The 15,675-nt window shown below is 22.7% G+C and overlaps 1 protein-coding gene across 1 annotated transcript; it reads left to right on the top strand.

Annotated features, from left to right (window-relative positions):
• Positions 1-15,421, top strand: LOC122512460 (mitochondrial amidoxime reducing component 2). The gene is made up of 5 exons (XM_043628299.1): positions 1-383; positions 7,482-7,780; positions 11,501-11,782; positions 12,574-12,851; positions 14,110-15,421. Exons 1-5 carry the CDS (start codon positions 380-382, stop codon positions 14,273-14,275), a joined length of 1,029 nt encoding a protein of 342 aa, XP_043484234.1. The 5' UTR covers positions 1-379; the 3' UTR covers positions 14,276-15,421.
• The last annotated feature ends 254 nt before the right edge of the window (positions 15,422-15,675 follow it).

The following is a 15,675-nucleotide window of genomic DNA, read 5'->3' as shown; positions in this document are numbered from 1 at the left end:
AGTTCCTCTTTGCGTGTATATAGTGAAGTTGATATGTGAATATTTTTAACATATATACACGTGTCGGTTGAAACATCACTTACTACAATGAAGAAGATAGAATATAATGTAAAAAGCGTATAGTGGATAGATAACGGTGTCTTTGGGAAAAGACGGGTCGCGTGCTTTTGCTTCCGACAAGTGCATTCACTAGCTTCAGTATTTCTCGAAGAGTGTCTGTGAAAACGTTGTCTATCAATTGTTGTTTTTTTTTTTTTAAATCTATTGAGTTAAATTTGAGTGATTATTTATTTTTGTGTTCTAATTTTTAATTTTCGGCCGTGTTTATATCACGCCCACGTGGCGAAATAAATTTGATTGTACACATTAAGTGAAAATTATGGGTAAGTAAAAAAAATGTGTTATTATTTCTCGTGCGGTATATATATATATATATAGGTATATATACATAATGTGCAATTTCTTTTTCTTGGAAATTGGATTTGATTTCATTGAGAGATTAATTATTGTAATAGTTATCATTATATTAGATAATTTAACTGTTGCACTGCAGAAAAAATTTGTTTGATTCAAATAACCGATTACTTGTCTATTATCAAATATAAATATTTACTTGAATCAAAGAATTTTCATTTAAATCAATTATAATTGATTATATAATTAATTTAAATAAATTATAATTAATTATTCCCTTGAAAATACTAAAATGATTGGTTCAATTAATTGGTTAAAATTCATTTTATTAAAATAAAAATTGTTTGAAATAATAACTATTTAAGTAAATATTTATTAGCCAAGTATTAAGTATTTATTAGCCAATAGCCAAGTAATCGAATATTTAAGTCAAATAAATTTTTTTAATGCGTTAGTCAAGTGAATTATTAAATTGTAATAAAATTAAATAAAATTATAATTATGATTGTAATAAATATTTTATGTTTTTTATTTTAATTCAAATTTGAATTTATATTATTATTATTATAATTTATTATTTAACAATGATTGAGAATATTTTATCATTTCGAATGTTTAATAGTACGTGGGAAAAAAATGCAGTGTGACAATTAGCATTTATGTTTAGGGTAATAAAAAATGGTTATAATTTGTTTTTGACATTTTTTGTAAAGTGCAAAAAAAAAAACTGGAGGCATTTTCTTTTTTAGTTTAGTCTATGTGTATCATACCGGAAATTCTACAAGCCGTTTCATTGTTAATTATATATTTTAACATAGGCAGATGAAATGTTACGGTTTCTTATAAGTGCAAATACGCTGAAGAATTTATTTTTTAAAGTAACTTTGAAAAGAAAACTAAAGTTGAAATACATCGTCTGAAAAAATAATATTATGTGAATGTTAATTTTGATTTGATTTCATTTTGATTTCATTTTATTTTCATTTGAATTCATTTTGATTTTATTTTGGTTTGATTTTGATTCTATTTCGATTTTGAATTGCTCTAATTTTAATTTTATTTCGATTCGACTTAATTTTTATTTGATTTTAAATTGCTTTAATTTTAATTTCATTTGAATTTGATTTTATTCGAATTTGATTTTATTTGAATTTGATTTTATTTTAACTTTATTTTGGTTTGATTCAGTTTTAATTCTCTATTGATTGGATTTAATTTTAATTCGATTTCGAATCGATTTAATTTTGAATTTATTTTGATTTTTGATTCAGTCTTAATTATCTATTGATTGGATTTAATTTTAATTCTATTTCCTTTTGATTTTATTTTGATTCGATTTAATTTTGACTTTATTTCGATTTGATTCAGTTTTGATTTTATTTTGAATTTATTTTGATTCAATTTAATTTTGACTTTATTTCGATTTGATTTAGTTTTTATTTTATTTTGACTCTATTTTGATTTAGAATTGATTTAATTTTAATTTTATTTCATTTTATCCGAATTTGATTTTATTTGAATTTGATTTTTAATTTAATTTTACTTTATTTTGATTTAGTTTTAATTTTCTATTGATTGGTTTTAATTTTAATTCTATTTCGTTTTGATTTTTTTTTCTTGATTTAATTAATTTTGATTTTATTTCAACTTGATTCAGTTTTGATTTTCTATTGATTGAATTTAATTTTGAATTTAAATTTTCCTAATGTAGAAAATAATTAAAACTTAGCTGTAAATTTAATTAATTTTTGTTTAGTATTTCTCAACAATTTAGGAACCATAATTTTTTTTTTTTTGAAAATTACATATAAATTGAAATAAAATTTAAAGGAAATTATAAAAAAAATCACATAAAAAGGGAAATAAAAATAAGCAGAGAGCGATAGAAAAGGGTGTAATAAAATAAATTGGTAGGAAAATAATAATAAGAAATGTAAATAACTAAATAGGAAGTAAAATAAATGGACTTTCATTAATATTGATACAATTAAGCCCTAAATAAATAATTAATGGGACTTGTTTTACTATTCAGTGTTTTCATTTTTATTGTTAGATAATTGAATTTGATATAATGAAGATCTTGAACGTGTTCTGGGAAATTTTTTTTATGAATTAATATATGCAACACTCTCGTGTTCACTTAGCACTTGAGACGTTAGGATCACTTGATTTTGAAGTATTCTTTTCTATAGTGCAGTCTAGGCTTATTGATTTTCAGTGAATTTTTATTTATTTTGTGTTTTTTTTGTTAAATCACGATTTTACGCTGTGATTTAGAAATTAAATTATTTTGAATTATTTTTAACTATTTTTAACCACCTTAAGTCATTTTAAATTATTTTTAATAATATTAAGTTATTTTAAATAATTTTTAATCATTTGCAATTATTTAAAATTTTTAGTTATTTTAAATTATTTTAGATTACTTTTAATCATTTGAAATTATTATCATTTTCAGTTATTTTAAATTATTTTTTAAAATTAAACATTTTAAATAGTTTTTAACTATTAGCAGTTATTTTTAGTTATTTTAAATTATTTTAATTATTTTTAGTTAATTTTAAACTATTAGCAATGAATTTTTGTTTTTTTAAATTATAAATATTAAATATAAAATCAAAATTAGATCAAATTAAACGCAAAATTAAATCAAAATCAAGTTTAGTTTTCTTTTCAAAATTATTATTGTATTATTTTCAGTTACTACAATTTTTTTTTTAATATTTTAAATAATTTTTAATTATTTGCAATTATTTTTAGTTATTTTAAATAATTTGTAACTATTTTTTAGTTATTTTAAATAATTTACAACTATTTTGAGTTATTTTGAATTATTTTTAGTTATTAATTATTATATAAGTTATAAATAATTGTTTAATTATTTAAATTTCTTGGAAAACCATTAGTTGTCTTTTTTAAAATATCAATTTTTCATTAGTAATAATTTTTTTTTTTTTAAAGAAGAATAATTATTTATTTTTTTGTAGGTATTTAGAAGTATTTATCGTGAAAGGTCACGCCGGGTTGTTCTTCATCAATGAGGAAAATTTCTTCTTAGTATTAATGTTATATCACTCATGTGGTTTTTGCGCGTTAACGTCAAAATGCTAATTATGTCTGTATTCACTAAAAATATTTTCAAATAACAAAGTACTCTTCATTCGACACTCAATCATTTCATTCTTCTTTTTTATCGCTTTTGATCGCTTTGAAGACAACTTCAATAAATAAAAAAATTATAAACATAAAAGTAGTAATTATTTTTTAAATAGTGGATGGAAAATATAATTATTTTGTTACTTTTGTTATTAACATTTTTTTAACATTTATTTTGTTTAGAAAAAATTGGTTACTATTTATTTCGTTCATAGGCAGTTTTGTTAATTAGTTTAGTTTTATTTAGTGTTTAATCCGTTAAAAAAATGAATTATTAACGTTATTTATACATTCATGGTTCATATATTCATTCTTGACGAATGAAAAAATATGATAATTAATTAATTATTAATATATACAAGAATCTAAAATAAAAATTTGGTGTTTTGCACTTTTTGAATTTTCTGGAAGTATACATAAAGGTATATTTAAAAGAAAACGAATAACAATTCAAATTTACGCTCTGCTGGACAGAGAATTCAGGCCCGTAATAATAAAAGCCTTGTGTGCATCGTTCAGGAACAGGGACTTAAGTATTCAATCTGTATATATATAGTTTTAATCGCGGGTCATCTTCTTATTCGATGGCTCTCTGCTATTTACAAGATAAATATTTACAGATACTTTTCTTTATGTGCGAGATATTAAAAAAAAAACACGTAAAATAACATTATTTTTTTTTGCATAAACTTAAGAGAGAGTTTGTAACCATAGTGATATCGGTAATAATAGTAATATCTAATCTTATTGTCAGGTTATCTATTAATGATTTAATCTCTTCATGATACAAGTGTCAGAAACAAATCTTTTGACTTTTCATTTTTCATCAAAATGAATTTTAATTTTCAGTGTAAATTTGTTTACATTTTATGCGTGTTTGATTTAAATATTCGTTATTCATGGTTATATGTTATCTTATGTCTAAGTTATTTAAATGTCTTTTTGAAAAAGGAATAATTAAGATGAAAAAGCTTATTTTTAGTTTCTGACATTTACTGTTGTTTTTTTTTTTTAATTATGTTGACTCACTGAGTCATTTTGATTCGGATTGAGAATTAAGTGAATTTTAATTCATTAAATTTTTAATTAATTTTTAATTAATTAAAGCATATTTAACAAATACATGATTTTATGCAATGGACATAAAATTCTTTTAATATAATTTCTATTTGACACGGAAATCACTTGACATCAATTTTATTAGACACAAAAATAATTTGACACAAATTTTAATTGACATAAATTTCATTTGTCGTGAAATTTGTTTGATATAAAATTTATTTGACGCGTAAATGTCAAATGATATAAATTTTAAATTTAAAAATATTTTAACATTTCTATTGTGATTAGAGTCTAATAATAAGCCGAAATACGGAGGTATTAGGAACTTTTTAAAAATTTATCGAAAAACATTTGTAACTTGAAAAAGAACGCTGGTCCTGACAATTTTTTTTAAAAAGATTTAGAGTCGAAATTCGAATTTGGGCTTTTTTTCATGAAAATTGAAGCTTTTTTCTTAAAGAAGAGCTTCTTCCGAAACAAGGAAGTATTTAGAACATTTTTAGAATTTATTTCCGACTCAGAAAAAATTTTTGTTTTAAAAAATGACACTGGTCTTGACAATTTTTTAAAATAATTTTTGAAGGCGATTATCAAATTTGTGCTTTTTTCATCAATTTAGAGCTTTTTCCATTAAAAAAGAGCTTTTCCGAATTTTTTTCGGAATTTATTTCCGATTCAGACAAAAATTTGTATCTTGAAAAAAGACGGTGGTTTTGATAATTTTCTAAAAAAAGTTTTGGATTCGAAAATCAAATTTGAGCTTTTTTCGAAACAAGGAAGTACTCAGAACATTTTTAGAATTTATTTTCGACTCAGAAAAAAATTTTGTCTTAAAAAACGACGCTGATCTTGACAATTTTTTTAAAAATAATTTTTGAAGACGATTATCAGATTTGGTCTTTTTTCATCAATTTAGAGCTTTTTTTTAATTAAAAAAGAGCTTTTTCCAAAACACGGAGGTTTTTAAACTTTTTTAGAATTTATTTCCGATTTAGACAAAAATTTTTTAGGTATCTTGACAAAATGCGCTGATCTTATAATTTTATTTTCACAATTTTTGTAGATGATTATAAAATTTGTCCTTTTTCATCTATTTGGAGCTTTTTTTATTAAAGAAGAGCTTTTTCCAAAATACGGAGATACTCAGAACTTATTTAGAATTTATTTCCGATTCAGAAAAAATTTGTATCTTCAAGAACAACGCTGGTTTTGACAGATTTTTTAAATATTTTTTTTAAATCGAGTATCAAATTTGGGCTTTTCTTCAACAGTTTGGAGCTTTTCTTTAATAAAGAAAAGCTTTTCCGAAACACGGAAGTTGTCAGAATTTTTTTAGAATCTTGGCAAAAGGCGTTGGTCTTACAAGAATTTATTTTCACAATTTTTGTAGGCGATTATCAAATTTGGGCTTTTTTCATCAATTTGGTGCTTTTTTTATTAAAGAAGAGATTTTTCAAAACACGAAGGTTCTCAGAAATTTTTTAGAACTTAATTTGGAAAAATTTGTATCTTGAAAAACGACGCTGGTCTTGTAAATTTATTTTTACTATTTTGATAGTCGAATATCAAATTTTTGATTTTTTTCATTGAATTGGAGCTTTTTTTTTATTAATAAAGAGCATTTTCGACACACGGAAGTACTCAGAATATTTTCAGAATTTACTTCCAATTCAGAAAAAATTTGTACTTGAAAAACGACGCTGATTTTGACAATTTTTTTTTTAATTTTTAGAGTCGAATATCAAATTTGGGCTTTTTTTATCAATTTGGAAAGTTTTTTGTTATTAAAGAAGAGCTTTTTCCGTATCACAGAGATTTTTAGAACTTTTTTAGAATTTATTTCCGATTGAGAAAAAATTTGTATTTTATTGAAAAACGACGCTGGTATTGTAAATTTATTTTTACTGTTTTTGTAGTCGAATATCAAATTTTTTTCTTCATTGAATTGGATCTTTTTTTATTATGAAGAGCTTTTTATGAAGAGATTTTTTATGAAGAGCTTATTCCAGACACACGGAAGTACTCAGAATTTTTTTTAGAATTTACTTCCGATTCAGAAAAAAAAAATTTTATCTTGAAAAACGATGTTGGTCTTGACAATTTTTTTAAAACAAATTCTGTAGACAATTACCATTATTTGGGCTTTTTTCGACGTCGGTATAAATTTTATGTTAAATAAAATTTGTGTAAAAAAATTTTGTATTAAATGAATTTTATGTCAAATGACATTTATTCCAAGTGATTTTTGCATTAAATGGGAATCATGCTATATAAATGAAGTTTATGTCAAATGAAACTTATGTTAAATGAATTCTATGTCAAGTGATTTTTATGTCAAATAAAAATTAACGGAAAAAAAAATGTAGAGAATTGGTATTGGAAAAAGTGGCTAAAATATTTTACAATTCAGCAAAATGTGGAATAACTTTTTTGAGGTAATAATTGTTAAAGATTGTTAATTGTAAAAGATGCTAAAGGTTCGTAAAAGATTGTAAAGTAATTAAATAACTTAGTAAAAGTTCATTTTCTATTTCTTTAAAAAAAAAAAAAAATTCTTATTAGTATTAATTATATAAATAACATTGAAACTACGTTAATTACATTGTCTGCGGTAATTATTATTTACGTTCGAAATGATAAAAATCTAATTTCCAACTTTAGAAATTCAAAAATAAAATTTATATAAGTAAATTAAGTGAAATAAATTTCTAATTAAATTTTTGTCTCCTTTATAATTATTTCATTATATTACTATCAGTATCATTTTTTATATTATTATCATTATTTTTTTATTATTATTATTGTTTAATTAAATAAAAAATAATTATTCTTTCTCTTTTTTTCTGCAGACAGATCTAGATTTGCATATGCGACAGCGGCGGCCGTTGGGGCGAGTACAGCAATTTTCTTTGTATGGTGGTGGTGGATAAAGAGGCAAAAGGACCAGCCACCATCGCGATGGCGAAAAGTCGGTGAATTAAGTGATTTAATTTGTTTTCCGGTTAAATCACTTGGACCAGTGCGAATGAACACCATGGAGTGTACGCCACTTGGTTTAAAGTCCGGTTGGCTGAGAGACAGAACCCTCATGGTCATTGATCTCAATGGGCAATTTGTCACTGGCAGACAAATGCCAAGGATGGTCCAGGTTGGTTTGAGCCAATTTCATTTGGCGCCAATTATTCATTCACAGCGATATTTGCCCGGGCACATTTAATGATTTATCGCTTCATACAATGTAAATTATTATCGCTGAAATTAACATTCGTGAATAATTATGTACTTTCACTGGTGTGTGACGCGACGTATCTAATGATTTATTTTTATTTTTCGCGCAATACGGCCAAGGATCAATTTTTTTTTAATTTTTAACCAAATTAGTTAAATTAAATTAAAGTTTGTCTGAGTGTCTCAAATTATTTATTCGTCTTGAATAAAAATTTTATTCTGCAAAAATGTTATTTGAAAAATAAAATTTATTTGTCTTGAATAAAAATTTTATTCTGCAAAAATGTTATTCGTAAAATAAAATTTATTCGTCTTGAATAAAAATGTTATTCTGCAAAAATTTTTTTCGAAAAATAAATTTTATTTGGTCCAAATAAATATTTTATTCGCCCAACTAAATTTTATTTGGCTCAAATAATAATTTTATTCGACAAATAAATTTTTGTTTGGTTGAAATAAAAATTTTATTCGACAACTAAATTTTATTTGGCTAAAATAAAAATTTTATTCGACAAATTTTATTATAAAATTATTATTACGATTTTTTAATTTGAAATTAAAAATATCTCAATTTACTTTCTTCCATGTGACTTGGAAAAAAGAGAACAAACAAGATAATTGAATGAGTAACAATAGATTTTTCTTCATTGAAATTAATGAGAATTATTTTAATGTCTGTTTATAAATAATGATTCTTGACTGATGTTCGCTTCATTGAACCGTTATTCCTGTGGTTTATAGAGGAGTAGCATTTAATATTTATTTTGTTAATGACGAAAAACGTTTAAAGAAATATTTCTTCAATTAACCGCTAAGTTAACAACCCGGAAATAATTTTATTTTATGATTGCAATTTCAAACTTATCAATCTACATATGATTCATTAGTGACAAATTTAATTATCTTTAATTTATATACTCAGTTTGACAATATTTGCCATATTTCACTGTGAATGATTAAAAATATAACTACTTTGATGATAACATCTGTCATGTAATTATAGCTTCATATCAGTTTATTCATTTCGTTGAGAATTTCTCGAGTAGAAAATATAATTTTAGAATTGCATTTTTATTTTTACTGCAGAATTTGTTTTATGCTTTTTAAGAATTATTTTTTAAATTTTTATTATTTTTTCGGTATTATTTTATTTTATTGTTACTATTAACAATAAAATATTAAATTAATATTACTAAATTATTTATTTGTTTTAAATAACAATTTTGTTTGATACAAATATAATTATTCTTTAAACCAAATATAATCTGGGTTGCCACGAGTCAGGGCATTCAGGGAAAAGTCAGGAAAAGTAGAATTGGTCAGGAAAAAGTCAGGGATTTTTATTAAAAGTGCTGGAAAAAATTAAATTTGAAGAATTCATAAGAAAATTCTAAATTTTTGTGTCTCTTTTTTGTTTGCCTTATAAACTATGAAATTACCACAAATTATAATGAAAAATCTTCAATTTTTTGTATTTCTTTTTAATAACTTAATTCTTTAAGAATTATCACAAAATTATTATTTATAAATAAATTATTTAATGAATAATTTTATTTAAATATTTTAAAATTAATTGAATTTTAAAAGAATTGCGTTTTCAATTTTCATAAATAAATCAACTTCAAAAGGTTTTAATTTTAAATTTTAGAAAATTTCAATTTTAAATAAATTTAATTAGAAATTTTGAAGAACTTAGATTTTTGAAAAATTTTAATAAATTGAAATTCTTCTGAAATTAGTTAAATTTTTTAATGTACATTTAATTAATTATTAAAAATAATGGATTTATAGAAGAATTTTAGTTAAAAACAGTTTAAAAAAATTGAATTTTTACGAAGTTACAAATAATTGCAAAAATTCAATTATTTTCAAAAGTAATAAAATTCTTCGAAGAAATTCAATTATGTTCAAACATTTTTAAAAATTCTCGTCAAAATTACAATTATTTTCACAAATTTTCCTCAATTTTTAAAAATCTAATATTTCAATAAAATTTCCCTAAAAAATTCAAATTATTTAAAAAAAAATTTTGAAAAAAATCTACCTAAACATTTAATTCTTTTTATAAATAATAAAAAATTTACAGAAATTCAATTATTTACAAATTTTTTTATAAATTTCTTCAAAATAATTTCATTATTTTCATAAATAATAACATTTTTTACAAAGGTTGAATTATTTTTATTAATAATAAAATTCTTTTTAGTAATTCAATTATTTTCATTATTTTCATAAATAATAAAACTCATCTCAGATTTTCAATTTTTTTTTTTTTTTACAATTTTAATCGAATTCCTCAAAAAATGTAATTATTCTCAAAAAGTTTATTAAAATTCGTCGAAATAATTAAATTTTAAGAAATAACAATTATTCAATAAATTATTTATTTTTCTATTTAAACAATTGAAGTCTCGTAAAATTTGTTAATAAAAATTGTTTTAAAAATGAATTTTAGTTTTCAAATTTTTAATTTTTAATAAATTAAATTAGAAAATTTTAAAGAACTTATATTTTTGAAAAATTCTGATAATACAAATTCTTCTGAAATTAGTTAAATTTTTTAATATATATTTAATTGATTATTAAAAATAATGGATTTATAGAAGAATTTTAGTTTAAAACAATAAAAAAAATTGAATTTTGTAGAAGTTACAAATGATTGCTAGAATTTAGTTATTTTCAAAAATAATAAAATACTTAGCAAAAATTCAATTATGATAAAAAAAAAAAAAAAAATTCGTCAAAATGCCAATTATCTTTATAAATAATAAAACTCATCGCAGAATTATAATTATTTTTATTAATACAATTTTAAGCAAATTCCTCGAAAAATACAATTCTTAAAAATTTTATTAAAATTCGTCATTCAATTATTTTAAAAAATTTTGATGAAGTTCTTTATAAAGATTCAATTCTCAGAAATATTAAATTATTTAAAAAAGATTATTTATTTTTGTATTTAAATAATTGAATTCTCGTCGAATTTCGGAATTAAAATTGATTTAAAATTGAAGTACAGTTAAAATTTTAGATAAAAATTGAATATTAAAAACATTATAGCGTGAGTTTTTAGAAATAGGAGAATTTTTATAAGGTTTCAAATTAAAAACTTTGAAAATCTGAATTTTTTACACTTTTAACTAACAATTCTGTTTCAATTTAATTATAAAAAATAATTGATTTGTATAATTTTTAATTTCTATGGAAAAATAATAATGATTAAATATTTATTGAAAAAAAAGTTGTGGATTTTTTCGAGTATCTGATCATTTTAAGAGTGAATCAGAATATTCTTTATGTTCAGGGAAAAATTCAAGATTTTGTCTGTAAATCAGGGAAAATTCAGGAAAAAACAAAATTTAATTTTTGTGGCAACCCCGAAAATATTAAAAATATTAGAAATCTTACTTATGGTTTTTAGTATTTTTTAAATATTTATTTATTATATTTATTTATTTATTTTTAAATATTTTTTAAAAATATTTTCTAATATTTTCTTATTTTTAATATTAGTTCTCTCTGAGATGTCTCTAAAGAAAAGAATTGAAATTTTTGTAGAATCTGGTTGGAAATGAAAAATAAATTTCCAGCAGTTTTATCAAGAATTGATTTTTAAAAAAAAAATTTTTTTATCTTTAAGGTATCGCCAAGTGTATCGGAGTCATATTTAACACTACGAGCTCCAGGAATGATGGCGGTGTCAATTGATCTTGCGAGAATTCGAGGAAAAAGTTTTCGAGCCGCAGTTTGGGGACAATCAGTGCAAGCTTGCGATTGCGGCGAGGAAGTTGCGAGATGGCTGTCGCGTTTTCTTCTTCAAGAAGACGTTGGTCTTAGACTCGTTTATTATCCGTTAGATCGACCATCGCGAGAAGTGAGAACCAAGAACAAGATCTTCCCGTTGACTGAAAGTATCGACACGGTATGTTTTTGAATTTTTTTCCCCTCTTTATTCTTAAATGCATTTTTACCTTGTCGTCGTTGTCGTCGTCGTCGTCGGAGTTATTCAGTGATTCTTAAGATTAACGGAATACCATCTGTTGCCATTGCACAGAAATGTTTTTGTCTTTTTTTTTTTGCTAACCTGTTTCTTGAAAATTGCACACATATGTCTATGATAATATTTTATTATTACTACAAGATTGCAGGAAGTCCGAGGAGGAAAAAAATGTCCAGTTTTTGTTCACTTTCAATCGTATTTTTCAATTCTCAATATTCTTCATTGCGAATATGATTTTTCGCTTCGATAAATTTTGCTCCGGTTTGAAGAATTCTGCAGTAATTATTGTTTTTCTTTTTATTGTTCGCAAAAATATTCTTGTTCCTCAATTTTCAAGGAAAACAGGGCTCGAACTAGGTCCGTAAATTTGCTTAAAGTCCGTAAAAGTTATTTGACTCGGACTGATTATATTTTTGTCAGCAATTGGTCCGTAATGTCCGTATTTTTAAATATTTTCATTGGTTCGAGCCCTGAGAAAAATAAAATTGAGAAATGGAATTTTTAGCGAAATAGCAAAATTTTGAACATTTTTTTTCAATTAATTTTTTTTAGATTCGAACAATTTGAATGAGGTAGAGAAAAATTGTCTATGGAAGAGGAGAATAAAATATGAGAGAGAAGAGAAAATAGTAACAAAAAAAAATTTTGTCTCTCAGGTAACAAATGATGTAATGTGAAATTTCGAATAGTGAAGAATTCTCAATTTTTTCTAGGGAGCTTATCCTGACGCAACAAGTTACACCTTGTTGAATGAAGCATCATTAGCGGATTTAAATAATCGTCTTGAGGAACCAGTTAATGCGTTGAATTTCCGAATGAATTTTGTGGTGAAAGGAGCTGATGTTTTGGAAGAGGATTATTGGGATTGGATAAAAATTGGAAATACAGTTTTTCGAAATGTAAAGCCATGTTTGAGATGTATTTTTACGACAGTGGATCCTGAGAGTGGGAAAAAGAATCCAAAAGTCGAACCTCTTAAGACGCTAAAAGGGTAATTAAAATTATTATCAATCAGAGAAAACGAATTTTCAATTTTACATTTATTTATTATGTACAAATAAAATAATATTTATTATAAAAAAAAATCTCGAAGATATATTAAATTTAAAAGCAGTTACTATTTTTATTCTTTATTTAATAAATTTAATAAATTACTAACAAAATCATAAGGCCTGTAAATTGATTCATAAGTACAGACCTTGGATAATGTGATTTTTCGACTTATTTTCAAAAATTGGGTCTTTTTCACAATTTAATGGAAAATAATTGTTTTTCTGAATTATTTCTTTGAAATTTTTGAAAAATCAATATTTTATTAATTTTAATTGCAAATTTCACTCGGAGTGATCGATAATTTCATGTTTTATAATAATTAAAGATGACCAAATGATAAAATCATTATTTTATATTATAAGAAAATTGTTAGTTTTTGCCATAAAAGAGAAGAAAAATTGTTGAATTTTAAGAAAATCGGTTTTTTGAATTTTTGATAATTTTAGATTTTTTACCAAACGTTGGATATTATTAAATAAGTTAAGTGTTTTCTGAGAGCACAAAAATAATGAAGTTAAATCCCATAAAAGAGAGGAAAAAATGTTGAATTTTAAGATATTCGAATTTTTGAATTTTTAGGAATTTTTTAAAAATTTTAGATTTTTTACTAAACGTTGGAGATTATTAAAAAAGTAAAATGTTTTTCAAGAGCACAAAAATAGTGAAGCTAAATGCCATAAAAGAGAATAAAAAATGTTGAATTTTAAGAAATTCGGATTTTTGAATTTTTGGTAATTTTCGATAATTTTGGATTTTTTACCAAAGAGTCGAGACTATTTAATAAGTAAAGTATTTTACAAGAGCACAAAAATAATAAAGCTAAATGCCATAAAAGACAAGAAAAAATGTTGAATTTTAAGAAATTCGGATTTTTGAATTTTTGATAATTTTTAATAAATTTAAATTTTTTACCAAAGAATATTTATTTAATTAAATTATTGAAGTTTGAAATAATTAAATTCAGAAGATAGTAAAAGGTCAGAAAAGTACAGAATGAAAAATTTTTATAACAAAAGTGATACTCTATATTTTACAAAACTATTAATTGCATAATTTAGAAAATTACAAATTTTATATTTAATTACAAATTAATAATTTGAAATACAAAATCCCAAAAATTGTGAAAAAATTGTAATATTTAAATTTTTAAAACTATTATTCAAATTTGTGTAATAGAATGATTTTTTAAATTACAGATACCGTCAGATAACGGATCCAGAAATACGACCGGCGACAGGCGATTATCCCGTGATGGGAATTCACTTAGGATTAAGAAGTAAAAATGGAACAATTCGTCTCGGTGATCCTGTTTATGTGAATATTTTGGAAAAAGAGGAGGCAATATTGAGTACGCCTCCATAGCATCATCGTTGGGACTCGTGTGATGAAAAAATTGTCCTCCTTCCCGAGGATATGGATCAAATTACTTGAAATGACAATTTGTAAAATTATTCCCATAGGCAAAGAAAATATTTTACAAATTTTCAATTTTTATTTATTTATTTTTTTTTTTTTTGAATATCAGAGGGAAAAAAACATGATTTTATATTTACAGCGGGAAAATTTTTATACACGGTGGAAGAGATTTTTCCTTTCACTCTTTTAATATCGTAAATAAATATTTTTCGATGAAACGATTTAATAAAAAAAAAGAGTACAAATTTTTAATGTACAAACTAATACTCCATGGGTATTAGAAGATAGAAATGATTTTTTATGCGAAGAAAGGAATTTAAATTTTCAATTTTTTACAAATTTTTTTTTGTAAAACAAATCCTTTTGTTTAGAAGTACTTTTTCTAATTTTCTATTCTAGGTTTTACTAATTTTTAACATCAAAACGATATTTGGTGATATTGTTCGAGATAATAGAACATAAACGATAAATATTATTGATAATATTTAAATTAAATTTTAGAAGATTTTTTCAATTAAAAAATTGAATAGAAAAATTAAACAATAAGTTTTTTTTTCTTGTTTAATATTTATTTTATAATAAGAAGTCAAAAACTGGAACGAGGTCTTTAATTTGTTGCGTAATTGTAATTTCTTTAATTATATGGAAGAGTCTATGACCTAATGATGCTCTTTGTACTTTAAATTGTTCATTATTCACGTGAACACGAATGGAGCACAATTTAATAATTATATTAATTAAACTGGCACTACGATGACTTATTTGTCGAAAATTATTTGTACAATAATTTTAATATAACTTATTGTAAACGGACTCATAATTATGTAAATATATTATCACACTGTTATTTATATCTGTTAAAATCAATTTCTTTATTAATTTAAAGAAATTGTATTTGTACTTTAAACTGATTTGAAAAAAAATAATTTAATCGAAATTATGATATTTTATTAAATTTGATTAAATTTAATAAAAAAGTAAAACAATCAATGAAAACAGAGAAAATGTAACACAATGTAAACAATGTAATTCAAGTGCATGAATTTTTGAATTTTGATGGAATTGAATAAAATGTACCAAGATTTGATAAAAGAATTTTATTTTCGGATTTACAAGAAAAGAAATGCAACAACAAAAATATTAATAAGTGTTTCTTTTTTTGTAGAATAATATTTTAATTATTTATTTAATTATTTTTAATTTATTTAAAGATTATTTTTAACATTCAATTATTTAATTATATTATTTGTAAATAAATAAATAGGTAAACGATATAAAAATTAAAATAATTGATAATATGTTAATTATTTAATGCTTTTTTTGCGGAATGATAAAATTGAAATTAA

Source organism: Leptopilina heterotoma, unplaced genomic scaffold (assembly GCF_015476425.1).
Source record: "Leptopilina heterotoma isolate Lh14 unplaced genomic scaffold, ASM1547642v1 Lhet_99, whole genome shotgun sequence".
Classification (NCBI taxonomy): Eukaryota; Metazoa; Arthropoda; class Insecta; order Hymenoptera; family Figitidae; genus Leptopilina; species Leptopilina heterotoma.
The sequence above is the reverse complement of the archived record's forward strand: the minus strand, read 5'-3'. Positions and strand labels throughout refer to the sequence as shown.